The sequence below is a fragment of the Anoplopoma fimbria genome, chromosome 12 (assembly GCF_027596085.1).
Source record: "Anoplopoma fimbria isolate UVic2021 breed Golden Eagle Sablefish chromosome 12, Afim_UVic_2022, whole genome shotgun sequence".
Classification (NCBI taxonomy): Eukaryota; Metazoa; Chordata; class Actinopteri; order Perciformes; family Anoplopomatidae; genus Anoplopoma; species Anoplopoma fimbria.
Genome location: NC_072460.1, coordinates 4,241,037 through 4,267,436, shown reverse-complemented (window position 1 = coordinate 4,267,436; position 26,400 = coordinate 4,241,037). Strand labels below are relative to the sequence as shown.

The 26,400-nt window shown below is 40.2% G+C and overlaps 2 protein-coding genes across 2 annotated transcripts in view; both read left to right on the top strand.

Moving 5' to 3' along the window:
- Positions 1 to 4,032: 4,032 nt before the first annotated feature.
- On the top strand, positions 4,033 to 8,231 carry LOC129100413 (E3 ubiquitin/ISG15 ligase TRIM25-like). The gene is made up of 4 exons (XM_054610032.1): positions 4,033 to 4,647; positions 5,416 to 5,555; positions 6,900 to 7,067; positions 7,523 to 8,231. Exons 1-4 carry the CDS (start codon positions 4,033 to 4,035, stop codon positions 8,229 to 8,231), a joined length of 1,632 nt encoding a protein of 543 aa, XP_054466007.1.
- A 2,449-nt stretch (positions 8,232 to 10,680) lies between these two features.
- chchd6a (coiled-coil-helix-coiled-coil-helix domain containing 6a) overlaps positions 10,681 to 26,400 on the top strand; it is a 75,322-nt gene continuing 59,602 nt past the window's right edge. The window contains exons 1-4 of the mRNA XM_054609666.1: positions 10,681 to 10,859; positions 14,341 to 14,434; positions 15,123 to 15,237; positions 16,345 to 16,489. Of these exons, the coding sequence (XP_054465641.1) occupies positions 10,737 to 10,859; positions 14,341 to 14,434; positions 15,123 to 15,237; positions 16,345 to 16,489 (477 nt within the window). The 5' untranslated portion in view covers positions 10,681 to 10,736. The remainder of the gene's footprint in view (positions 10,860 to 14,340; positions 14,435 to 15,122; positions 15,238 to 16,344; positions 16,490 to 26,400) is intronic.

Genomic DNA, 26,400 nt, shown 5'->3' with positions numbered 1-26,400 from the left:
CATTTGAACATGCTTAAATCCCAAATTGTTTGACTGTTTGAAAAATGTAATAATTGTTTGAAAACCTTTAAAAGAAAATCTCATTTTGAGAATCCACAATATACGAAACCAAGCATCAAAACATTTAAACATCCAAAATGCATCAACACTTTAAAAACTTGAACAAAAATTGGAAAAGCTTAAAAAAAACTGGAAAACTAGAAACTCAAAAAATATTAAATGTAAAAATTTAAAAAAACAAACAAAAAAACCTCATTCAACTTTTTGAGAAACTGTAAATAAAAAAGCTTTAAAATATAGATTAAAATAATTCTAAACCATCCATTGAAAACAAATTTAAAAGTTGCGAAATAACTTAAAAATCTGTACTATGTAAATCCAGGCATCATTGGTTCCTCACTGTTCTTCGTCCAGATGTTGCTGATCAACGTTTTCACTCCTGGAGACAAAGCCAGTTGTGGTTGTGTGTTGTCTGCAACTGCTTGATCCTCTCCTAATTCTTGTCCCTTTCAGTTTTGACTCTTGTGTGTGTAGTCTGCCTTCTTTTCAGGTCTCTTTGGTACAGTGGAGGTTTAGTGACCAAGGCCCTGCCAGCTCTTTTTCAGTATAGTATACAGCAGCCATATCTAGCTACTCTTCAAATTCACATAACAAAACAAGTTGTGTACTTACTTATTACTGTCATTGTGTTTCTCCATACAATAATTCTAACTTCTGTTCCTTCTGTCTGCACTATACTGCATATCTACCACTCCTGGAAGAGGGATCCCTCCTCTGTCGATGTCATTGAGGTTTCTCCCTTTTTTTCCTGTTAAAGGGTTTTTTGGGCAGTTTTTTCCTCCTCCAAACTGATTATCTAAGGATAAATGGTGGTGTATGTCTTACGGAGATTGATGTGTGCTGTGAAAAAATGTTTTTATTTTTGACCATATAAATAAATAGATTTCACTTGACTTTAAATTCTTGTTGTGTGTTGTGTATGACCAAGCCATAAACTTTCAATGTAATATAATTCTTCAGACTATTTAGTCCACTGTATACATGTTCACACTCATAGGTTAGATCTCGTCTTCCGATTTGTTTTAACATAATACATTATTTGTTATAAATATAATATCAATTTACCTTATATACCAATAACCCAGTTGATGCTATACACCAGTGGTTCTCAAATGGGGGTACGTGTACCCCTGGGGGTACGTGAAGGCACTCTAGGGGGTACTTGAGATTTTTAAAGAATATATTTAAAATTAGCATCCATTCAAAAATCCTTTCAAAATAGTTATTTAATAAATATTCAATAAAATATAAGTGTAAGTTCATGAACTGAATTCAATGCCACAATGCAATCTTCAGTGTTGATAGTTTAATAAATCAGACACTGATGGCACAGCGCTGTGTATTCCATCTTTTTTTCAACCAAAAATTCTTTGCGCTGGTTAGGGGGTACTTGGCTGAAAAAATATTTCACAGGGGGTACATCACTGAAAAAAGGTTGAGAACCACTGATCTACACTATACTCCGATGAAATCCCTACATTGACAATAACTTTACTTCTGTGAAAACGGTGGCAGATTTTTACTTTGTTGGATGAAAAAGGTTTGTCCAACCCTGGAAGGAGTTCGACCTATTATGCATGTGTACAATAGCAAACCACATACAGCATACACATATTTGAAATAAATATGTAATAATACAAACATTTAGGCGGCTGAACGCCTTCTGACAAAATAGACACTTGTTTGGATTTGATACCTGGAGGGAAGAGGAGTTCATCAAATCAATGTAATAATGTCATTTTAATAATATTAAGGGTTGGTTCAGTTTATGCAAACATGTACTGTATGTAATTGAAGACTGAAGTTCCAGCTATACAAACCATTCTCTTTCATTTGAAGCTTCTCTGGAGGTAGAAACAGGCTTCTACGCCTAAAGATGATATTTCTATCTTTTTATTTAATCTATTGGCCCTGCAAACATACATTTAGGATTACCAGTCAAGTCTCAGGTATGACTACAAAACAGTCATTCATCCAACAGCAATATTTCCACATCTATTACTGGTATTATCAACTCACCAGAATGTGACAGAATGTGGGCTTTGAGTTTGTCTGGCCTGTTGAACTCTTTGGTGCAGCCCACATGTGTCCTGATACCAAAACACAATGAAATAATATATTTAAGTTTTAAAGGATTGAATGATGAGAATAAATCAAGTAGAGAACAAAATAAGTAAAATCTTCTAATAGGGCTTTTCTATGGAGAGCCTCACCTAAAGGGACACTTGTATTTCTTGAAGGGTTCATGGATGAGCATGTGTCTCTTCACTTTGTCCTTCCTGTTGAACGTCGCCTCACCTGGAAAATGGGATCAGAATCACACCTTTACTTCTTAGTGATGTGATTTATAAGTGGGGATGAATGTAACTGAATTGTTTCCTTTGGCAAACTTCTTGCATTTACACAGTAAATGCTATCATTTTAGCCAGAGATACATCAACTTGTTTCATCGGTATTTTACTCAGGCATTATTAAGAATGTTTGGAGCACTTCCTTATTTTAACAACAGGTTCTTCCTTCTGTCGCAGACATATGACATGAAGCAAATTTCCATTTGGCCATTAATAAAGGCCTTTATTTACAACTCATGCCCATGTGTTTGAAACAAACAGAAATACCTAAATTATCGGGAAATATACTTAACAAATGAAAAAAAATAAGTATCAACCTGTCTCCTCAGATAATTTATGAGTTACTTAAACAAATACAGGACTTTAGTTCAGGAGGTCAATGTGTGGTGTATAAACCCTTCAGTGGTTGAACTACCCCTTTAAGTACACAAGGTGGAGCCATAGATGACACCTGATGCCTCACAAGTGAGTAGTAGTGAGTAGTAGTAGTGAGTAGTAACATATTTGCACTACTATTAGCATCTTTTGCTAAATGTTTATCTACATGATCCTTTTGTTTACATTCTGAAATTGCATTTTCAAATTTGTTTTTCAAGCTTCAGAAATGATTTAAAAAGCAAGCCTCTGTGTCCACCAGATGTTCTCTCTGCAGTCCCTGCGTCAAAGTCTCACACCAGTGTCTGCTTATAACTTTACTTACAGATGTGCTGACAAACAAGAAGATTGAATAGACTCCTTCAATAGACTCCTGAGGTCTTTTGTGTTGCGTTTTTGTCAAACAAGGACCAAAGATACGATACCTGCTGTTATAAGTTATTTTGGAAACAGCCGGAGCCACCACTTTCAAACAGCTGGGTGTCTAATTATAGAAAACACTGAAATGCTTTCAGATTCTTTTTTTCCACTTGACTTTTTGTTGTCAGATGCCCTTGTTGCCTCAACTGAAAAGTATTTTAACGACACTGAAGGAAGCGATGGGCCTTCCTCCCCGCGTTGCTTACAGTCAACAGGAGACGTTGGGCATGTGTGATCTCACTGTGTGTGCCACACCAGGCTCCTCCATTCAGTGTGCATCCGAGCACATGCAGAACCACACACAGCCTACTTGACGTGCACACAATGGACCAAATCGATCATGCATTTTATATTTGCATTTTTTTAGACACCCTTATGGGTTGGGTATTGGGAATTTTTACTCCAGTAAAGATGACTCCTGCTGCATAACTTGCTTTCTAGTTTCCAAAATAAGCTCTGACGGCACATGGCTGTTGTCATGTGTCATGTTTTAACCATCAACAGCAACCCCTGTGGTGGAGGACAGGGGCTTTTGGAAAGGAATGCTGTCCTGCACACATTTGTAGAGACGCCTCCTACCGTTCTGATAATTTGTTAACAGCAGCTGACTTCCTTGTTTGTTTTGGATACCGCCTGTAGTACCTGTTGTCATTGTAGACTCACCTGTAGCCTCACCTGCCAGGGATAGAGGTGACAGTGTAAAAGCAAAAGACGAGGGACTAAAGGTCGAGACGAGGTAAGACCTGTTGGAGGTTTTGACAACGCGAACCAGAGAGAAATAATCGGCAAGCCACATAAGAAGCAACCAACATCATCGCCTCCCGTGATGTCTTTGTCCAAGCCGGAGGAGCTCCTAGCCCAAGAGCTGAGCTGCCCCATCTGCCTCCAGCTCTTCTCTGATCCGGTGGTTCTCCCCTGTGGCCACAACTACTGTCTAGCCTGCATCTGCAAGACCGTCGACAAGATGGACAAAACACTTCCACGTTGCCCAGAGTGCCGCGAGGAGTATCAGGGTGTGGACTCCCTGAAGAAAAACTTCAAGCTCTGCAGCATCATCGAGGGTTACCAAGCCACCGCGCCGCATCGGGAATGGCAGCCTGAGAACGAGCCCCTGAGGGCGGAGGTCCTCTGCGACCACTGCATCGACAAAGAATCGCCGGCTGTGAAGACCTGCCTGAGGTGTCAGGTGTCTCTGTGCTCCGGGCACCTCCAAAGACACCAGGAGAAGGAGTGGCTGAGGGCGCACACTGTGGTGGACCCCCTGAAGCTGGGGACGACCAGCTGCGCCACCCACCGGCGTCCCCTCGAGTACTTTTGTTCCAGCGACATGAGCTTGATGTGCGACACGTGCTTCATAGAGGGCCGTCACCAGAACCACGATGTCCTCACCTTTGGCGCAGCAGAAGAGGAGATGAGACGAGCCTTGGAGAACCGCAGCAAGGTAGTTATGTTGTTTCATTTGCATTTCCAGACTATTTTACACAGACATTTTTATGACTAAAAAAAAGCTGTTGGTTTTAGCATATTGTAGCATGAGTTTTCCTAACGTCTACAATATTGTGAATTGGTGATAAAGTAAAAGTTTTTTCAGGTCAGGTGAACATGCAAACCATTAATCAACATGCAAGCACATAATTTGACAAACATGACAAATAACATTCCTATTAATAAATTAATCTTATTGTTTATTGTTTGCTTTTGTTTAAATCCAACTATAGTTTTTCAAGGAGACTCCTGTATTCCCTTTAAGGGGCATTCAATTATTTTGTTCTTTACAGAAAATGTATGCAGACTTTTACGGAACTGAAAAAATAATTTGCTATCAAACAGAACACCTTTAAGAGTGCAGATTGTTGAACAGTGCCCCTTGCAAAAACAATTAAATGAAAATGTGACTTTGAGGTTTGAATAAAGTGGCTGACAGCTATCTGGCTCAGTGCCAATGTGCTTTGTAACCGTTGAATGACGAGAATGCAAAAAATGGTCTGACTTATACCTTGATAACAAGGTGATGACTTCTGACAGGATGAAAGGGAGTTCTCTGTTCCAGGTGACTGACTTGACAGGGACTTTACGAATATGACTCTACTCGAGGCCTCTTCCATCCCATTTAACTTGCAAGATGGAATTGTGTTTTGCCCTTGCCTTTTTAACAAACCGTTACAAGAAAAGTACAATTGTTAAACACATAAAATCTCTGTGTTTGCAGGTTGTTTCTTGCAGGCTGCAGATGACCGAGAGTCTCCTTCAGAGGACAGCACAGGAGCAGGGAGCCTCTGAAGCTATAGGGGACAAACTGGTCAACAAGGCCTTCACTGTCATGGACAGTATGGCTGCTCTAGTGGACAGGTAGCATATATAGACTGCATGTGTGCTGATATTGATGCTGCATTTAAAAGCCACACATGGTGCCCTGAAGCAGGTGTATTAAAGGATACATGTGTCCTACTTTATTAAGAGATGCTTATTTAAAAAGTTATGAAACCATTTGATACCATATGCTTTTTTCAGTGGCTTTAAGGGTTCATTGACAGTAAATGTATAACAGGAACTTTCACCCCTTTATCTTCATCTGTGGACAATAACACAAATCTCAATCCCTTTTAATGTCAGAGCCAGAAAATGAAAAACCAACAGCTTTTTCTGTCTAAGTGTGATGCTTTTCAAAATATTGCCCATTAAGGGTGAATGATATGGATAATATCCCATTCTATGGAATTGTTATATAGGCTATTTTAACATGGCATTAACAAAGATAAATGAGTAAGATAATGTACTATGTGAACTTTAGAAGAGAATTGGTCAACTCTTGTTTACATTTAAATGGTGATGGAACTGTTCTTTTTTGTTTTGTTTTTGCGAGTACCCTCCCTTTACTGTAAATGTAAGAATGTGTGTTACGTCAATCATGGTAAGATTTACAGTAAACATGTGCATCAGATAACCAGAAGCAGTTCTTTCTTTAAGACTTGAAGAGCAGGTTCAACGGGGACCTCGCATGCCACATGTTTAATGAGACGAATCCAGTTTGTCATCCTTTTTTTAGACTGTCGGTAAACTTTTTGACTAAAGTAACTATTCGAGAACATCTCTGAAACTGGAATGGAAGATAGTTTACGTCATATTTTTAGTATTTTAAAGTTGTAAAATAAATATGTATTTTTTTATTTCTTTATTAAATATCCCAAGGAACCCAGCAGGCTTTGCGCAGTGATCAGGGCCTCAGAAAGCAGCAGCCACCCAGATTCTAATGCCACTATTCCATAATATACACTCATCTTGATTATTGCATATTTTAATGATTTTGTCTACTCGATAGTCAAAATTTGGTGAAATATTGTAAAGGAGAATTAGGTTTCTTGTGCTATTTAGCTTAGACAGTCTTTAAATATCTATCAGTAAGTTTGGGTGCCATTCCTCTCCCTTTTATTCTCTATTGATTAACTCCACACCTAAATACTCTCTAAAAGTCACATCACTGGTCACATAGCCCTGAAACAGCAGCGTTAACGGAAACTCAGCCCAAAAACTGCCTGGAACCGGCCTGGGTCCTTATCCACATACTGTTGGGAAATGTATCAAGGCCGGAGTAATATACAATCAATGCTAGTAGTATTAGGAGGAATAAATATAAAAACCTCTAACAACAAGAGCTCCATGATTACCCTTAATTTCATGTCATGTTGTGTTCAGGTACAGGGAGCGTCTTGCCGTTCTATTGGAGGAGGAGAGGTACATGCGCAGGAAAAGCTGGCAGTTGGGACTGGGTGCACTCGAAGAGCAACAGCAGCAGCTAGTGGAGGCCCAGCGAAGTGCCGCGCAGGCCCTCAGCGAGACGGACACGTGCATTTTTATACACAGGTACAACAGACATATATACTGCTTTAACAACTTATATTAATGAATTTAAAAAACATACTCCAGTGAAAGAAATAGGAACTCAACATATGAAAAAAAAGTAGTATTTTTTCACAGCATGAATATCTTTCTATTCACATTGTCCCATGTATATTGATTGATGAGAACAAACATAATGAGATTAGTCCACACATGTACCATGAAGATGTATTTCATTGGCATTAGCAACTTTAAAAGCTGAGTTAATGTAATATAGAATATTTAAAAAAATGAAACCAAATGAACATGTCCACTATGAGCTATTAGCACTTGTGAAGTATAGGATAAGCAGATCTACACACATTAGTCTGACTGTGCATTCATGCAGCCTACATAAGTAAAGACATGTGTCACCAAGAACCAAATCACAGCAGATGGCAGAAACAATCCTCAACTGAGGAAACCCTTTTGCTCTCCAGGTTCATGCTGATTGAATGTAAGCTGAGAGAAGTTGTCACGGGCGCCATTCCCTCCGTGATCCCCTCGAAGGCTCCGCTCAACACCAAGCGTCTCCAGGCAGGCCTCAAGACCCAGGACTTCCGCTCAGAGATGACCCGCCTCCTGGATTCCCTCCACATACTCCTGAACCCCCTGGACCTCACCTTCAACCTCAGCACCGCCCACCCGAGCCTGGTGGTCTCCAATGATCTGCGCACAGTCAAGTACAGCCCCACCAAGCAGCCATACGGGGAGCACCCAGAGCGTTTCACCATCGCACCCCAGGTTCTTTGCAGCCAGGGGTTCTCGAGCGGGGAGCATGTTTGGGTGGTAGAGGTGGGGGCCAACAGCATGTGGTCTCTGGGCGTGTGTTACAAGAGCATCCCTCGCCGTGGGGACCACAGTCGTTTGGGTCACAACTCCATTTCCTGGCGGCTACAATGGAAAAACGGCAAGCTGACAGTGTGCCAGTCTTCCAGCAATGTGGCTCTGGGGGAAATGACCCATCATCCGCTGAGGATTGAGATAGCGCTGGACTACGAGAGGGGGACTTTGATGTTCCACAACACCAAAGGGCGCAGGGAACACCTCCACACCTTCAGGGCTGTGTTCAGGGAGCCGGTTTATCCAGCGTTCAGTATACATTCAAACACACCGGAGTCCTGGATCACACTGCACAATGGGATGTAATTGAAGCACAAGTAGCAAGCCTAAGCATTGCTCTAGATTCAGAGTCAAATGTTACATAAAGGTTACCAAAACAGCTTTTTTAGCACATAAGAAACATTTTGAAAGTATGACGTTTCTTATTTTATACACATGCAGAACAAACTTATTCAGGCTTTTATTTAAAAAAGATAAAACTATTGTAGTGTTCCTTTAACTGGTCTTCTGAAAAAGAGAATTGAGAAAAATTAAACTTATTTAAAACTGTGCTGCTTGATTTTACCCAAAACAAGGCAGAGAGAGCATATTGCCTCAGTTTTATCTACACTACATTGGATCCCACTAGCTTTTAGAAAAGATTTAAAGGTTCTTACCTTTTTGAAATGAGGTAAAAAAACAAAACATTAAGAGCTTTTATTTTTAAAGCCCCCAATGGTTTGGGACCGGCCTACAATGCAGACACTCTTGTCGTTCTGTGATCCTTCACAAGCTCTGGGTTTTTAAATATATACAACTATGGGCACAGGTACATAAAAACATCTTCTGAAAACCTAGAATTTGGCATTATTATTTTTAATAATTGCTTAATTTTTATTATTCTTAAGGTATTTTTTTTTTTTAGCTTTCACACATATTTTATCAATTTTTATCTTTTTATTGTCAATTTTTACTGTCAATATGCCTTGGTTTTAAATGTGTTGCATTTTTTTAATTATAATTTACTTTTAGCTACATCTATTGTATGCAAAGTGTTTTCTAAATAAAGTGCATTATTATTATTATTAGTATTATACTTTTGTCTCCTCTGCTTTATTTCTAACATCTGTATGTAAATATTTTTTTAGAATTCTGCCAAAATTGTATGTATGTGTAATTGTATCGTGAAAATAAGTCCCCTACTCAGAAATTTGCTTTTTTCCCCTGTATCTGTTAAATCCCACGCCTTTACTTACCACACATAAAAAAAATCACCCACTGGGTATTCATTCTTTAAAGGGCCGTGCTATGATAAAAAAAAATCACAAGATACTTTGTTTACAAAAACATGTTTTTTTATTCATGATTTGAGTGAATTATGTGGATTACATAGATCAATACGGGTGTTCCATGAATGAATTTGCTTTGTGTTTTTTTTGTTCATTCGTTTATCTGAGATGCTTACATTTATCATGTCTCCATATGTCTGTTTATTGAAAGTTTTCCTTTTGTCTTCTTTATATACAGTAAAAATTGATGCTGACATTTAGGCTGAAAATGAGACATGCTTATGTTCATGCAACAAATAAACAGTTTTGATCATGTCTGTGTGTTCATATTTGTATGTTTGACACTATGGTTCATGTGGCCACGTGATTGGCTCTTGACAGTTCATTAATTCAAAGGGCTCGAGTTGACATTAATGTTGCCAGGTTGGGCGGTAAATAAGTATCTAACGCTGATCCGACCATTTCTACTTAACCTAAATGCACCTGTACAGTTATACAGATACATTCTGTTACTAATAATAATTCAAGTTACTTTACTTATTGATACATTGATATAAAAACATGCTCCCAGTTTTACACACATATAGTACCAGTCAAAAGTCTGGACACACCTTCTCATTCAACTACTTTGAAGAATATAAAATATAAAACATATTCTGGTTTGTTGAGCATTTGTTTGTTTACCACATAATTCCACATGTGTTCCTTCATAGTTTGGATGTCTTCAATATTAATATGCAATGTAGAAAAATAAAATAAAAATAAATAAAGCTACTTTACTTATTGATACAAATTGATACAATTGATATAAAAACATGCTCCCAGTTTTACACACATACAGTACCAGTCAAACGTGTGGACACACCTTCTCATTCAACTACTTTGAAGAAGCTAAAATATAAAACATATTCTGGTTTGTTGAGCATTTGTTTGTTTGTTTGTAAAAAAAAATAATTAAAAAAATAAAGAAAAACCATTAAATGAGAAGGTGTGTCCAAACTTTTGACTGGTACTGTATGTCTGTTTATTGCACCAGATACATTCTGTTACTAATAATAATTCAAGTTACTTTACTTATTGATACATTGATATAAAAACATGCTCCCAGTTTTACACACATACAGAACCAGTCAAAAGTTTGGACACACCTTATCATTCATCTAAAATATAAAACATATTCTGGTTTGTTGAGCATTTGTTTGTTTACCACATAATTCCATATGTGTTCCTTCATAGTTTGGATGTCTTCAATATTAATCTACAATGTAGAAAAAAATAAGAATAAAAATAAATAAATAAAAACTATTGTGTCCAAACTTTTGCCTGGTACTGTATGTCTGTTTATTGCACCAGATACATTATGTTACTAATAATAATAATTCAAGCTCACTTTACTTATTGATACATTGATATAAAAACATGTGCTCCCAGTTTTACACACATACGTTAGAAGGGGGATGATGTGAGAAGAACCTGGCAACCCCGGATCTCCCATCTGATCTGTGTCACACATTTTGTCATTGAGGCAGCAGGACACTGGTTCATGTTTCCTCCTTCATTCACACAGAGTGAACCAGCAGACATGGGGTCGGGAGAGAGCACAAGCAGGAGAGTCTCTTTCGGGGTGGATGATGAGGACAGAGTCAGGATCCTCCGCGGAGTCAAGGTAAAGCTAATCTGAGCTAGCCTTTGATAAGCCATGCTAACACTAACTAGCCATTAGCATGTGGCTGCACCTGACCTGACCTGCAGCTCAGGTGTACGACAAGGCTGACGTGAGGAAGAGGAAGAGGAAGGAGTGAAGGAGTGAGGCAGGTGGATGAGAACATGAACCTGTGTCGTCACACCAAGCTGCAGCCACAATAAGCTGGATTTAACAGTGTGCCTGGTTCAGAGGTGGACAGAACACACACCTGGTGGATGACTAATGGTGTTACTACTGGTGTTTAGAAACCTTCAGGGTCTTCTGCTAAATTCGGTGTATCAGTAGTCAACACAGCAGGACCACATCAGTGAGAAACACCACATTTATCTGCCTCTTCCTGCTGCTGCCTTCAAGTGCTATTGTAAATGTAGGAATTTTGCGTTCTGCTAATTCAATTCAATTCAATTCATTACATTACATTACATTATGGGATGTGGGCTGCACAATTTAACTTATTAAAATATGGAATTCGATCATGCAGTCATGCAATAACATGACAACGATTCTGATGCATTTGCATTAGCTGAAAGATTTAATGAACCAATTTGTTACATTACATTACATTACAGTCATTTAGCAGACGCTTTTATCCAAAGCGACTTACAATCAGTAGTATATTACATATCATTCACCCATTCACACACTGATGACAGGCTACCATCAAGGTGCCACCATCAGACTCTAACTAACATTCATTCAACATCCAGTCCACACCGATGGCAAGCCTCCTTATTATTATTATTTTTACTATTTAAAATGGGTTAAATCGTATTTCATGGTAGAACTGTTCACAGTGCATTGATTCATTCAGTCCTTGTTTGCCTCGCTTTGGCTTTTCCACAAACACAATGACAACGCACCCAGTATTTGTTAATACTACATTATGCTGCAGTAGGCACAGCTTTTTGCAACCTTCTGCAATTTAAAAAGAGTGAAACTTTTAGTGATTAAAAAAACAACTGGATCAATACTAATAAAGACAAATATTACATTACATTTACATTACAGTCATTTAGCAGACGCTTTTATCCAAAGCGACTTACAGTCAGTAGTATGTTACATATCATTCACCCATTCACACACTGATGACAGGCTACCATGCAAGGTGCCACCATCAGACTCTAACTAACATTCATTCATCATCCAGTCCACACCGATGGCAAGCCTTCAGGAGCAACTTGGGGTTAAGTGTCTTGCCCAAGGACACATCGACTGCCGGGGGTATCGAACCACCGACCCTCTGATTGGAGAACTACCTTGCTCTCCACTACGCCACAGTTTATTTTTGTATAGCCCAGAATCACAAATTAGAAATTAGCCTCAGGGGGCTTTACAATCTGTACACATGAGACATCCTCACATCAGCACAAGAAAAACTCCCCTAAAAAAACAACCCTTTAACAGGGAGAAAAAAGGAGGAAACCTCTGGGAGAGCGACAGAGGATGGACAGAATGCAATAGATGTCATGTGTACAGAATGAACAGCGTAACAGAGATACAACACATTCAATGTATATGGCATAAGTGATTCATATAATAAGAGTAGTCAGCAGAGCAACGAAGGAAAAAAAACAGCAGCAATTATTGCTAAGTAATTGTCTAAAAAGTAATAAGACTGTGCATGTAGCCACAAATATTGAATTACTTTATGTTAAAATGCTTATATGTATTTAATAGGGATGTGGGCTGCACAATTTAACATATTAAAATATGGAATTCGATCATGCAGTCATGCAATAACATGACAACGATTCTGATGCATTTTGCATTAGCTGAAAGATTTAATGAACCAATTTGTTACATTACATTACATTACAGTCATTTAGCAGACACAGTTATCCAAAGCGACTTACAAATACACAAATGAAGTGTATTCAACATAGGTATTCAAGAGAACTACTAGTCACCAGAAGTCATAAGTGCATAAACCAGAGCAAAAATACAGTGCAGAAAGAAACTAATACGAATACAATAAGTGCAACAAACTAATACGAATACAATAAGTGCTAAGTGGAAGGCTCAGGGTAGTACTTCTTGAGGCTCAGGGTAGTACTTCTTGTTGCATAGAAGCAAGTGCTCCTAATCCTTAACTGTTCTAGCAAAAGACAAAACTTCATGTCACCACTTGACAACCTGTGCACATGCAGGCGGAGTAGACAATGACAATATGAAAGTGTGTAACGCTGTGAAAGGAAATAAATAGCAGGAACAACAGAAAGAATACGGCCGCCTTCAAAGGCAGAACGTACAAGTTCAGCCTTTGAATCCTTTTTCATCTTCAAATCCTCACCTCCATTCACCTTCACTACATGGATTAGATAGAGGAATGTCATTTTAGAGGTTTGCCTGACAGACTGTCAAGATTTATTCTCACCGATTTTGTTCCATGATTGAAGGTTGTGCAACTTTATACCAGCAGAAAATGTAATCCCCTTTTTTATTTTATTTTTGTTTGAGGTCCTCATCTTGCTCTAGATCTAGAAGTGCACTTAGTGATACCATGAACTTCAAAGTGTGTGATTATAGGTGCGTGTATTGCGTTCTATGACAACACCCACCACTAATGTTCACAGATACAGCAGACCACCAACCTTTAACTAAAGGAGGTCGATTACGTAGTGCTCTTCACCATCTCTAAAATGTTATCTATAATTATGGGCTGCTTTTAAAAACGAAAGATGAAAGCCACTTCCATGAGGACATACACAAAACATGCACACATTTCTTTACTGTGTACTTGTTGGATGTAATCCCTCAATTTCCCATAGGATTTGAAGGCACCTTCAGACCAAGCTCAACTCAAATGCAAGCCAGTCAAGTTTTACGTTCACTTAAAATATTAAAGATAAACCGATGCAATTAAAGCAAATTAAGAGATTATAGACTAGTTCTGGTACTTCCGGGCATCTCAGTGATTGTGAAATGTTTGTAAAAATGTCTGTAAAAAATGAAAACGACGGGTCTTACAGATTACCCTATTTACCAGCCCTGCCTGCACATTCAAATCTTGTGAGTCATAGGAACAGTGAGTCAGTGGCTGCTGCTGCCAACTGTGGTTTAACTATATTTTGCCATTTCCCTGAACAGACACACGCACACACACACACACACGCACACACGCACCCTAGCACACACAAATGCACACATAAAGGAGAGCTAAAGGCACTAAGTGTATTCTTGAACATTTTTAAGGTTCATAAATAACATTATCCTTCCCCAAAAAAGGATAAAAGACGATTTTCATTTGAATATGACACGATTTCATATGCATGCTTGGCTTTGTGCTCCAGTAAACTGTTATTAAGTTTGCAGAAACTTGCCGAAAGGCTTCCAATTGTTTTAAAGCAAACAAAGCAAAGGCTATCCGAGGTTCTCAATTATGTGTTGTTTCTGTGTCTCTGGCCTACCAATCTTTTTAAATGTGCAATGTATCCGTCCCTAGCTTTCAGAAGATGTTCTCCAGAGGATGAGAGGAGTGGCCAACATTGCTCCGGAACCCAAATCCCCTCCAACCTCAAGCCCTCAGAATGACACAGGTATCACGCACCCTACAGTGTTTATTACACAGACATAAAAGTTAGTTCATTAGTCATGAAGTGTACTGCTCAGTCAGCAAATACAGTGGCGTAAGGCATTTTGTGGATCGGAATCAGCTATTTCCAGTCTGATTAAGGGGCGTGGGGGGTGGGTGGTATTAAGTTGCATGTTTCGGTAATGGCCGACCATTCTATTTCCAATTTCTCCCAATGTAACTCCCCAATGTTTTATGGAAAATCCTTTTTGGAGGTAAAAAAAATCCTTTGAGATTCTGTTAGCTGGAGGGAGCCCCTCATCTCTGAAGTCCTTTTCTTGTACTTCATGCTCTTAAAGCTTCAGGATCCTTTTCATTTTTCAGACTCTATGAGCCCCTTGTTATGACACTCTGTGACAGGGATGGTTATTGGCAGCTATGTGTCAGGAATTTATTCATACAATCACAAACTAGTCTTTTAATGCTGACTAACTCCAACAGACATACTATAAAAGGGACTCAAGAAACTGGCTAGGCTACAATCAACCCGTAACATCATCTGTAGGAGCCGGTATCACACTAGTACTCTTTTCAATCTGATCTTGTGATTATGTCGGCCTAATCGATTAGTCCTTGAGTATCATTCAGCCCCCACTTTTTTCTATGTTGGTTATTTTTTTTTTCTGTTCGAAACCCACGCTGTCTTTGTCCAGGTGCTCCTCGCAGCCCCAGCTCAGGCTCTCGACCCCAGCAGAACCCTCAGCCCCAACCTGGTACTCAGTCCAGCACCAGCAAACCGGCCTCCTATGCAAAGGAAGAACAGAAAAGGTGGGTTGAAAGAAAATGTGGGTTGGTAATACAGAGTCTGAGTGGTTGAAAAATATTCAAGGGATGATACTTGTAACTGTGAATATTGATGTACAAAAATAGCTACATAGGGTCGTATGTGTAGCTCTGAATTCCTTTTTTATTCAAAGCGATTAACAGTTCCTCTGTTCTGCACTAAACTCATTAAACAGCTAAAGCCGTGCTGAATGCACGTTTGTTACATTCCAATCTTTACGACATCATCCTAAAAATAATGGGAAAAAATAATATTTGTTTGTAATTGCGGATACATAAATGTTTATGGTGCTGTTAAATTGCTTCAAGACCGCCCTGTTAATACAGCTGTGTGCCTCCCTTTGTGTGCGGCAAGCAGGAAATAGTTGGTTTTAAAAGGCTAAACAACAACAAATATAAATTGAAGTCGAATATTTAATTAGATTAAAACAGGAAATTATAACAATCTATCTTTTTCCACAAAATTTGGACTTTTGGACTTAACAACGCTCTTGAGTTATTGGAAATGTTTGGATCACACAAGTAGGAAACAATCTGATGCAGCCACCACTGGAAACTTATTCCAGCAAGAATGCCAGAGCTCCTTAAGCTGGTAGTTTAATGCATGATTGCACTTAGTGACTGAATTTATTTGTAAATTTGCACTTTTCCCGGTTCAATCAGATTAACACTAGGCTTCTTATTACTTACTGCATACTTTGAATGAATACATGCTTTATTTATTATTTTTGCAGGGCTGTGGGGCTCAGTGCAATATAAATACATGCATATTCACACAGCGTGTAGACCAGTTCATTTGCTGACTCTGGATTTCAGGGAGATGCCAATTTGATGTCATGGGGTTAACGAGTGCTTTATGGCTAAGGAACAAAAGTTTGCAATTACATTATGACAGTCAGTTGTTTTGGTTTAGATGGCCATCAATATTCAAAAGCTCCATGGATTTGACTGGTCTGATAAAAGTTGGTATATGCTGCCCCCTTGTGGACACATATGTTTAAAGTAAGTTTTACTGTTATCACAGGATCACAGGTGTAAAACAGAAGGAAGCATGATCATGTGTGTGTTTATGTGCGTGTGTATGTGTTTCAGGTATGAACGGCAGCAGACGATACTGAAGGAGGAGTGGGTTAAAGCGGCACAAAGAGAGAGGGAGGCAGCAAGGGAGGAGATGACTAAAGCCATGACCCGGGAAAGACAACAGAAACGCCAGGAAGCCGAGAACTTCAAAGAACTGGTACACACACACACACACACACACACACACACACACACACACACACACACACACACACACACACACACACACACACACACACACACACACACACACTCATGCTCCTTTGACACCAACCTTGTGACTTCAGATATCTGAAAGATAGACTTTCACTTTTAAAGAACAACTTTGTTGGTAAACAACACAAAGTTGCCTCAGATCCCTTGAACATATATTTGTATGATATCACAATGATAAATAAATAAAGCGTAGTTTTGTTAAGCATTTGCTCAGCTGCAGTAAAAGCAGACACGCAAGCAATTCCTTCGAAAAATAATCGACTAAGTAACTGTCCTCTTTTGCTGCATTATATCAACACAGTCACATTCATAAGCAGGAGCAGGTCGGCATAAGTAATTTATAGTGATGGTAATATTTAATGCACTAGTTTTGAATAATCCATCCATCCATCCATCCATTTCCTCCCCTTATCCGGGGCCGGGTCGCGGGGGCAGCAAGCTAAGGAGGGTCCTCCAGGCGTCCTTCTCCCCAGCAACACTTTCCAGCTCCTCCTGGGGAACCCCGAGGCGTTCCCAGGCCAGACGAGATATATATAATCTCTCCAGCGTGTTCTGGGTCTGCCCCGGGGCCTCTTACCAGTTGAATTTTGAATAATTGTGGTGAACATCTAAACACTAGCCATTCACCGCACCGAAAAAAGGATGTTTGGGACATATTTTGCATCGTCAGTCCATCAGTACCTGAAGCTGTAGCAGGCATCGGCAAATGGTGGAGAGGACGAACTGACAGTTCTATCAGGACCAGTGACCAATTTCTGATGAATTAATGAGAAAAAAATTATAATCTCTAGTCATGGTTCATCATCAATCATGGTTATCTGAAGGTCACGGCTATAGACTGCGGGTGCAGCGATTCCAGCTAACAAGGCAATAGCTTCAATCAGTTTAGCAATTCAAATAGTTTATTTATACCGTGCAAAGACAGCGTAAAGAGAGATGTGAGGGAGATGACAGCGTGGAGCATGAAACAAGTGACCTGTTTCCATTGATCTAACCAAAACAGCACTACACACCTTAACCACGTTTGGATCGACTTACAGCTTTGAGTCAACTTTCTCACCTATGGAACGTCATTAAAAACCAAGTACCGGTCCAGGGTCACCAATGAGCACCTGCACGTGAGCCTGAGAATTGCAGTAATTCTATTCAGGCTTCAGGAAGGGCAGCCACAAGCACCTTTCTCCCTATGCTAAAGAGAAGAGAAGAGGGGCGGCTTAAAGTTTGCATTTTTTTTTCTTAAATAGACACTTTTTATGATTTTTTTCAGAAAATGTTATCCTGTTTTCTTTTACTAATATGTAGGCCTTTAAGTTAATTGCCCTTGGACAAATTGTATTTATTGTTAAGATAGCTACCGGTGGCTAGCCACCAGCTGAGTGGTTACAGTGAATGCCATATAACAGGAATGTCCTAATATTGTTGAGATGATAGAGCAATTTTGCCTTTAATATCCCTCACAGGAATGACTGTCACATCCCTGCTGTGTTTGCCACTGCCTGGGGAAAAGACCCCAAGGCCCAGAGAAAAAAAAAAAATCACCTCTTCAAGTTCTATAGATAACACCTAACGTGCATAGATTATTTCTTTCCTTGACCTTCATTTATAGTTTACACATGCAGAAACCTTCTGTGCGATGTTTGTCACTCAGATGTGTCCTTAAATTAAAATGTCAGACGATCTTCAAAAAAAAAATCCACTTCCCAGCATGACCTGTTCGCGAAGCTGTTGCAGTCTGTGTGCAGATGACTTTGTACTTTTTTTTTTTTTTGTTGAGTTTTAGTCGGCAGTCGTTCTGGCACTTTTTACTGAACACGTTCGGTTTTAAAGGCAGTGAGTTCAGCGATGAAGCCGTGTAAATGCTGATTCATTTGTTGTGTCTCTCAGTGGCCGTAGAGATGGGGTCGAGTCCTGATTCAGTCCGGTGAAGGATGTTGTGGTTTAATCAGACGTTGGAGCATTCCGTACGCAAATTGGTCCTCGGGATTGCATTTGTAATTTCCATGGCGATACTGCTTCTGCCTCATCCTCCTTTCACCTTTTACATCCGTGTTCTCTTTTCCATCTCCCCCCTCTCTTTAAAATGTTCTCCCTCTGCTCTTTTTCTGTCTTCTCACCCACCCTCTATCTCCCTGTGTCTTTCTCTCTTTTCTATCCAAGCCCATTACTCTCTCCTTCCTGCCCCGGAGACAGTATTATCAGTGCAGTGCGAGCGGTAAATTGCACCCTGAGAGTTTCCTGGAGCTGGAGATAGGAGTGGTGCTGGGTTTGGAGGTGTAGTCACGGGAAGGGGGAGAGCTTGTTTTACACACCTACCGAGGCCTGTTTCACGTGACTCCCCCACCCCCCTTTGCTCCTCTCCCACCTGCCCTCCCCCGCGCTGAGACATGCTGTAGCACCCGCCTTATCTCCACTCCAACACACTCCCGACGCTAATAGAAAGCCGCTGGAGGGACGTCATGAACAGAATGACCGGTCGAGCGGGACCAGACCTCCTGATGCTGAGGGCTCTTTGTAATTACTGTTTCTTGTGCATTGAATACATACACTCACATGCACTTGAAGTGCGGGCAGATTTGCTCACATTCTTCACTCAAATGAGATTTTTCGTTTTTTTTTGTCCACATCATCCACGGCTCTTTGAATTTGATGTTTGAATTTGATGTTTTACAGTTCAGTCACAGTAACACAACCAGGGTTATGGCTGTTTCTTCAAACTCTAGGAACAGAGACCCACTTTCTTATTGGAGACGCTGTAGAAGCCAGCCCTGTCCAAAAAACGAACACCCTCTGGGCTCAGGTGAGAACGGGAGAAGCCTTTTGGGAGCCACAGTCTCTGTTACTTAGTGTTAGTAATCATTTAACACAGTATCTTGCAGATAAAAGTCCGTTATTTTTTATACTCATTGCCCCCTAAATGAAGTAGGAGTATTTGTATTCTCTATCAACGATCGGGTTTATAACACAGACACTACAATCTTTGTTTCAGTGTAATGACTCAATTTAGTTTTGAGAGATTTAACCATAAAATGGAGCAGGTGGTTTTGTATATTCTAGCCCTTATTCATTGTTAGTACGTTAAAACTGTCGTGTTTCATGTAGACACACGTCGTCCGAACTCTTTCTAAATCATTTTAAAATGTTATTGGAATATTTCTCCGGCACTTTAGTGTTGTACTTCAAAGAACAGGCTACATCAAACCAGCAGAAGCTGAGCTATCAGACCGTCAGTGTACGGGTCAGGCTTCAAAAAAGGCTGTAATGCATTATCCCCATGCTATCATTGAGATGTTCAGCCCCTTGATGTTTACAGCCCATTATTGACTTAGTACAGCAATTTAACCCTAATATTAGCAGGATATTCTTAATTTTAATATTCCTGTGTGTGTGTGTCCTTGAGTGTGTTCTGCTGCAGGAACTGTGTGTGAGTGTGTGTTTGTGTATGTATGCCAGTGTGTGTGTGTGTGTGTGTGTGTGTGTGTGTGTGTGTGTGTGTGTGAATACAAAATGTGGTCCTTGAGAAACCTATGTCTGTCCGTCTGTTGGTGGACAGATTTTGTCACAGGGATAGCGTTGCAACTGCGTAAGATGCAGACACGGAACCTTACAGGTGTGTTGAGATCGAAATGAAGGTACAGCTCAAAGATTTGTGTGGTCTGAGTAACTGGGCCATAGGCAGCATTTTTGTATATTACGGATACTCGTTAATCTTTTAACTTGATCTAAATAATGAAGGTCCTGGTTCGAAACTATAAAGTGGATACGAGTAAATTATTGATGTGATATTGATGAAAGTTGAACTAGATCATGTGAAATTGCCTGCAAAAACACCCAGTCCACCTGCTGCTGTACAGCGGTGTTACAAGATGAAGCTTCTCTTCCCTCACAAACAACGTCTTTGGCTGAATACAGATGCCGTCCTGCAGAGAGAACATTAACTGGCCATCAAGTTACAAACGGAGAAGTAGTGAGAGCTAATGTGACCTACCACCGGCAACGTTTGTTATTCATTAATAATGCGTGTTTGTATCGTTTGCGCTCTCTTTCAATCAGGTATTGCTGCTGCCGGGTCTGGCGCTCAAAAATCGAATGTAGGTAGAGGAGAGGCTTTGGAGCAGTTTATGTTAAAGCTTTTGCTATGCCGTTTAAAACACAAGTGTACTTGTAAAAGCACACGTGTTAGAAGCTTTCAAATCGGTTTTGGCCATTAAAAGTGGCCTGTACATGTCAATATACCCGCATCGCTGTTGGTCTCCAGACAAAATAAGTGGGCTGCCTTGTTCAGAATCAACCTACACGCTGAATGCTCTGACAGTGATGCAATATGGTCTGAAGAAAAAAAGGATGCGTAAGAGCGAACATATGAGCAGATGAGAAGTGAGAGGTGACAGCTGATTAAGCATTTACTAAGTAATCGGTAGAGGGATGTGAGGATTAAAAAGAAGTGACGGAACTTTTTTTGCGGAGGGGTAAGGATCAAGAATGGAGAGGAGCCGCAATTGAATGGGAACGAAAGAAAAGATGATATGCATTTCCTGTTGCATTGAGCTGAGGAGGAGGGAATGAAAGAAACGGTGAAAAAGAAGTCTTTAACATTTTCCTAGAGGATCACAAGGAGGTGGAAGAGCGGAGCAGAGCAGCAATGGCAACACGAGAAGCAGGCTGCGACTATTACGCATGTTTCTTCAATGCTTCAATGAGAGAAAAGGACGGAAATATGCTTTAAAGGCCCGATTATGCTATTTTCTGGGTGCATATTTTTATCTCAAGTTGCAGTTACAACATGTTTACATGCGTTAATGCTCATAATCCTCGTTTTTCTCATCCTGGCTGTCCTGCAGCACCTCTTCTCACCCTCTCTCTGAAATGCTCCGTTGTAGCGCTTGCTCCTCCCTCCACAAAGCAAAGTCTGGTCTGATTGGTCAACGTTTCACATTTCAAAAAACTCTTCCTCCGGAGCTTCAGTTCCGTCCCTCTCTTTTGTTGTTTGAGGGCCAAACTAACCGGAAGTAGTTTTACGTCACTTCTGTAACATTATGACCTCATAAAGTTACGGAAGTGAAGGAGAGAATTCAATGGAGCCGTTTCAGGCAGCTCAGGAGCTTCTGAGGGGGAGGGTAACTCCTTTTAGGCGTGGACTTCAGGTTTTACACTCTACGGACCTTTTACGTGTGTGTATATATATATATATATATATATATATATATATATATATATATATAAAACACACTAAAGGAGTGGGGAAAAAAAGTGGAAAAGCATAATAGGGCCACTTTAAAAGGTCACAAGAATATTAAACATTTTAAACAATTAGGAGAACTTAGAAAAAGGAGGACAGGAATGAACGAATAGATGGGGGGGGGATTGAAGATGAAAAAGAAAGGTGACGCAACAAGTGAGGTGAGGATTACCTGCATAATAACGATAAAGTGTAGGAGTAGTGGGAGGTGCTGGAGAGGAAAAGGAGACATTGCAGTGTAAACGTGGGGTAAAGAAATCACTCCATGGTGAGGAGCAGACTGAATTGTAGGTTACGAAGTTTAGCCTTGAGTGTGGAACAAAGGTGTGAGTCACCTGTGGCACCTTCTCTCCTTTCTCCTAAGTGCTTCCTGTCCTGTGTGTGCGTGGGGAGCATCGCTGAGTCACAAGTCGGAGAGAGCCAGACAATGGTTTGCTGCATCTGCAGTCGCCGGTTCTCTTTTCTCCGCCTTTCACTCCCTCATTTCCTCCTGTCTTTTGTCCTCGTCTCGGTGAAGTGCCCCATTCCGCTCTCTCTGTCTCCTCTCGGTTTTTTTTTTTTCAGCCAAGGCCCTCACCCACTGTGCTGCACTCTGTGAATTGTCTTTGTTAATAGCAAATCTTGCGCAGATTAATTTCAGAATGAGAGAGGGGAACGGGAGAATGGAGAGAAAAGAAAGCACGTCGAACCAAAGGGCTAAGAGGGATTTTCTCTTTTTGTAATGCGTTAATGGCCTTTCGGTGCCTGTTGAAAGCGGAGAAAGGTTATAAGCCAAATTAGCATATGGTAAATCTCTCTCTCTCTCTCTCTCTGCAGGACAATTAGGAAGCCTATTTTATTAGCTGCCCTTTAACTTCCTCCGATGGAGCTTCATCTAATACAAAAATGCCATCCACGCTTTTTCTGAGTCTTTGAAAATGCCAGTGAAGCACAGGTGAATCAGTTGCTATCTTATGAGGACATAATGCGACAAGCTGGTTGAAGTATATCGGAGCATTTTAAAACTGTTTTGTTTATATATTAATGAAACACTTCACGAGAAAATGTTATGCACTCTAGTATCACTGTCTTGCACCCAACTACTGCCCAGTAAAAATCACTGTTCTCCATGTTCACCACCTTTTCACTAAGAGCAGCTGGTAACTGCAGCTGAATATGATTTGATGAGGGCGGCAAGAGTTAACCAAAACAGTAAAGTAGTGGGCCAGACAGCTAAACAATAAGAGATGCTATAAAGCTCCTGAAAGGCGAGGTAAGCTCGTGGCATGTTGACCATTCCTGCTTTCGGTTTTCTGTTGTGAGGTGTAGTATTCAGCCTGTGAGAACAAGTGTGGCTCTGGAAAGGCTTCTGAAAGTCTGGAAAATACAGCGTTTTTTTGTTGCCGTTGGGACGAATCGGCATGAAGGCTGAGTTAGAATTTCACGTCAATGCTGTTTGTGAAAACGTTTGGTCAGTTTGTCATGTTTTACGTGATATAGGTAGGGCTTAGAGAAGCTCGGCGCTTTTTCTGACAGATACACCCCAGAGGTTAAACTTCTGGAGGGAATTCGGCCTCTACCAGTATTCTCAATGTTGAAACTTGACAAAAAGATGCCCAATTTCAAAGGCTCACAAGTGATTCTCAACCCAGGTACTGGGATTTAAACTCTCAAGTGAACCACAGCAGGATGGTGATGTGAGAAGTGATGCAAGAGTTACTTTGTGACTGTATGGATTTAAAGACAAAAGGTGAAACGTGCAAGTTCAGTTTCAGTTAACATTCTTAGTCCATTTTTACTCAATGGCAGATCTGTTGAAAATGCTCTATTAACCAGTTCCTCCAACCGACACTAGATGGCAACAAAAGCCTGTTGCATGTTTCACTGATTTTACATAAAGGTGAATCTCTCTCTCTCTCTCTCTTTTTTTATTTCTCTCTGCTGCTCTGTCTCTGTACCCATTATGCACTATATCAAATTTCAAGTGTGAAATTTTCCTATTGGAAGCCAGTCACAAATGTTATTGCACAGGTTCCCCGTGTTAATCAAATCTACCTAATCTCTCCCCTTACAGTGACCGTTCATCTCTCTTATTAGTTCTAATACTTCAGAAGTGGCTGTAGAGTGGCACGGTGACAAGAAACATTTTATTGTTATGCTCAAATTACTTTTGTCTTCAAGGAAGTTATTGCATGCCAAGAGTCTCAACTGCTTTTATGGAGATGGTGGATATGAATAGATATGTTTGTCTTTTGTTTAAGCTCGTATATCTTTGCTGTCTTAATAACACTATTCCTGTGAGTCATAAAAAGTCAAAAAGAAGTATGCAGTTGGTAAACTGAAAATTCTCTTTAATATTTCTTACAGCAGTGCTTCATTTATTTGGCCGTAGAGGCGACCACAGCTGGAAAGGACACAAAAATGAAATGAGTGAAACATTATCATTCTCTCATGTTGATCAGCCCTGTAAAAATGTGTTAGTCAAGACTGCAGTCCCAGCACAATTACCCACATGTGGTGAAAGACAGACGCCGCGTTCACACAGGGGGCGTAATCTGAGCAGCGCGTTAACAAAACAGTCCCGGCTTCAGAGCTCAGTCTGTGTCCACACAGGTGGAGTGTTGAGTGCTGGTCACCTGGGTTTTGGCAGCGCTCAGAGCCCAATGCACAATCACTGGAGTTGCGAGGGTAAAACGGCAGAATGTAGATATGAAGTGGAAATTCAGGCTTCCTGTATTTCACATACTGTGTGTTCATCAGTGAAATATATATATTTAAATTATATTTTAAAGAGGTACTACAGCGATTTTTTTTTTTTTTTAAATTGTATTCCCATAAAGTTGGGGATCTCACAGGGGACACTTACAAGAATGGTTAAAACCGACGCAGCAGAGGCAGTGTGGGTGAAACTACAAAATCACCGCATCCTACATTTCCCATAATCCCACTCAATATATGTTTCAATGCATTTTCCATTAGACCTGCCCTGTCTAGTAAGCACCCACATTTTACAAAAACCTTAACCCCCAGTTTGTAGGGCAGGCTTTTTTGTTAAAAAGTTCTCAAGATGATACCACCATGATGTCATCAGGGTCATTTCTAGGGGTGTAAATTGATACAAGAGTCTTCTCGAGTCCTCAGCAGTCCAGCCAGTAAATCATGCATGGAAGCAGGCGGTCACCAGTGGGGAGGTAGCGAGGTAACAAGCTATAAAAACCAATCGGATTAAAATGTGTCAGGCGATCGTTTTGTATGTGAGAGGCTAAGGTACAGCAAGTGCTAATTATTTAGCATCGTTGGCTTAGGCCACCTAGTTTCCCAGTACTAGAATCTCCTGTGTGTCCTTGTGTCCCAGTGGTGCACTTATAATATGTTATTATATTATATGTTGTTGTATGTCAGCTAGCTGAATACAGATGAGGTCTTTCTCATTTCCCGTTTTTGTGCTTCCTTGATTACTTTCCTCGCCTAGAGGAGAGAGGAGTCGAGGCAACAGGCATGTAACAAATGAGTCCTCACTTCGGAGCCATGATATTAAAGGGAGGTCAGTTAGATAGGATGTATGGCACAGCTGCGTCGGCTGTCCATTGTTTAGTTGTACTGCTGTATTTTATGATCCCTGTCTTAAGAGCATAATTGTATTCATGACAACTTATATATATATATATATATATATATATATATATATATATATATATATATATATATATATATATATATATATATATATATTATTAAATTCAAAACGTGGCATTATGTGACTAGAATATTCAAATGTCACGCATTTTCTATTTAACACACAGATACAGCCGCAGAATGCCCATCAAGTCTTGGGAATACTCCTTTAAACAATACCACCAGCGCTTTACAGCAGAGACTACGCGTCCAGACGGAATGCTAAATTCACAATGTTTCATTCCCAGATGGTATTCTGAGGCGGCAGCACCACTCCAGAGCAACATAGCGCCGGGATCTCTCTTGTCCGTCTTATCCGTTTGTCAAGCAGCCCTGCCGGTATGAGCCAGATGTTGGCTCTGATTGGACGAACCCACCTTACTTGTTTATACCTAAACCCATGTAATCAGCCAGAGATTCTCCGCCGATGGAGCGACAGTGTTGTCTCTCTCTTACACACTTATGAAACTCATTCAGACTTTGGTTACGGGTGTGCGAGAAACAGCTGTGATCATGAACACACACATACGCACGCACACACACACAGACAGGAGGGAAGCAGATGGGGACATGGTTCATTATAGCATTACATATGAGCCGGTGAATAGCTTGATGTTTTATCATGTACTCCTCTGACTGCTTATCTAGTCAGACATATGGTAACACCCTGCGATTATGCCATTTAGATGAGTGAAAAACAGGTTAAATGAGATGCTTTGCTTTGCTCAGGTTTAGCCTTGAATTTCAATGGATTTACGTCCCTCAAGCGACGTTAAGTTTCTTACTGCGTGAATACAAAACATTTATTTTTATTTTTCATTTTGTATGGAAAAACTGGTGCTGTTCAAATGCAAGTATTTACATGGACTTGGCCTCAGTTATAGGAGCTCATACATCGTTAGTCACCGGGCTTGTGCCAGTGTTTGGGAAGAAAAAACAAGGAGGAATGAAGACTAAGAACA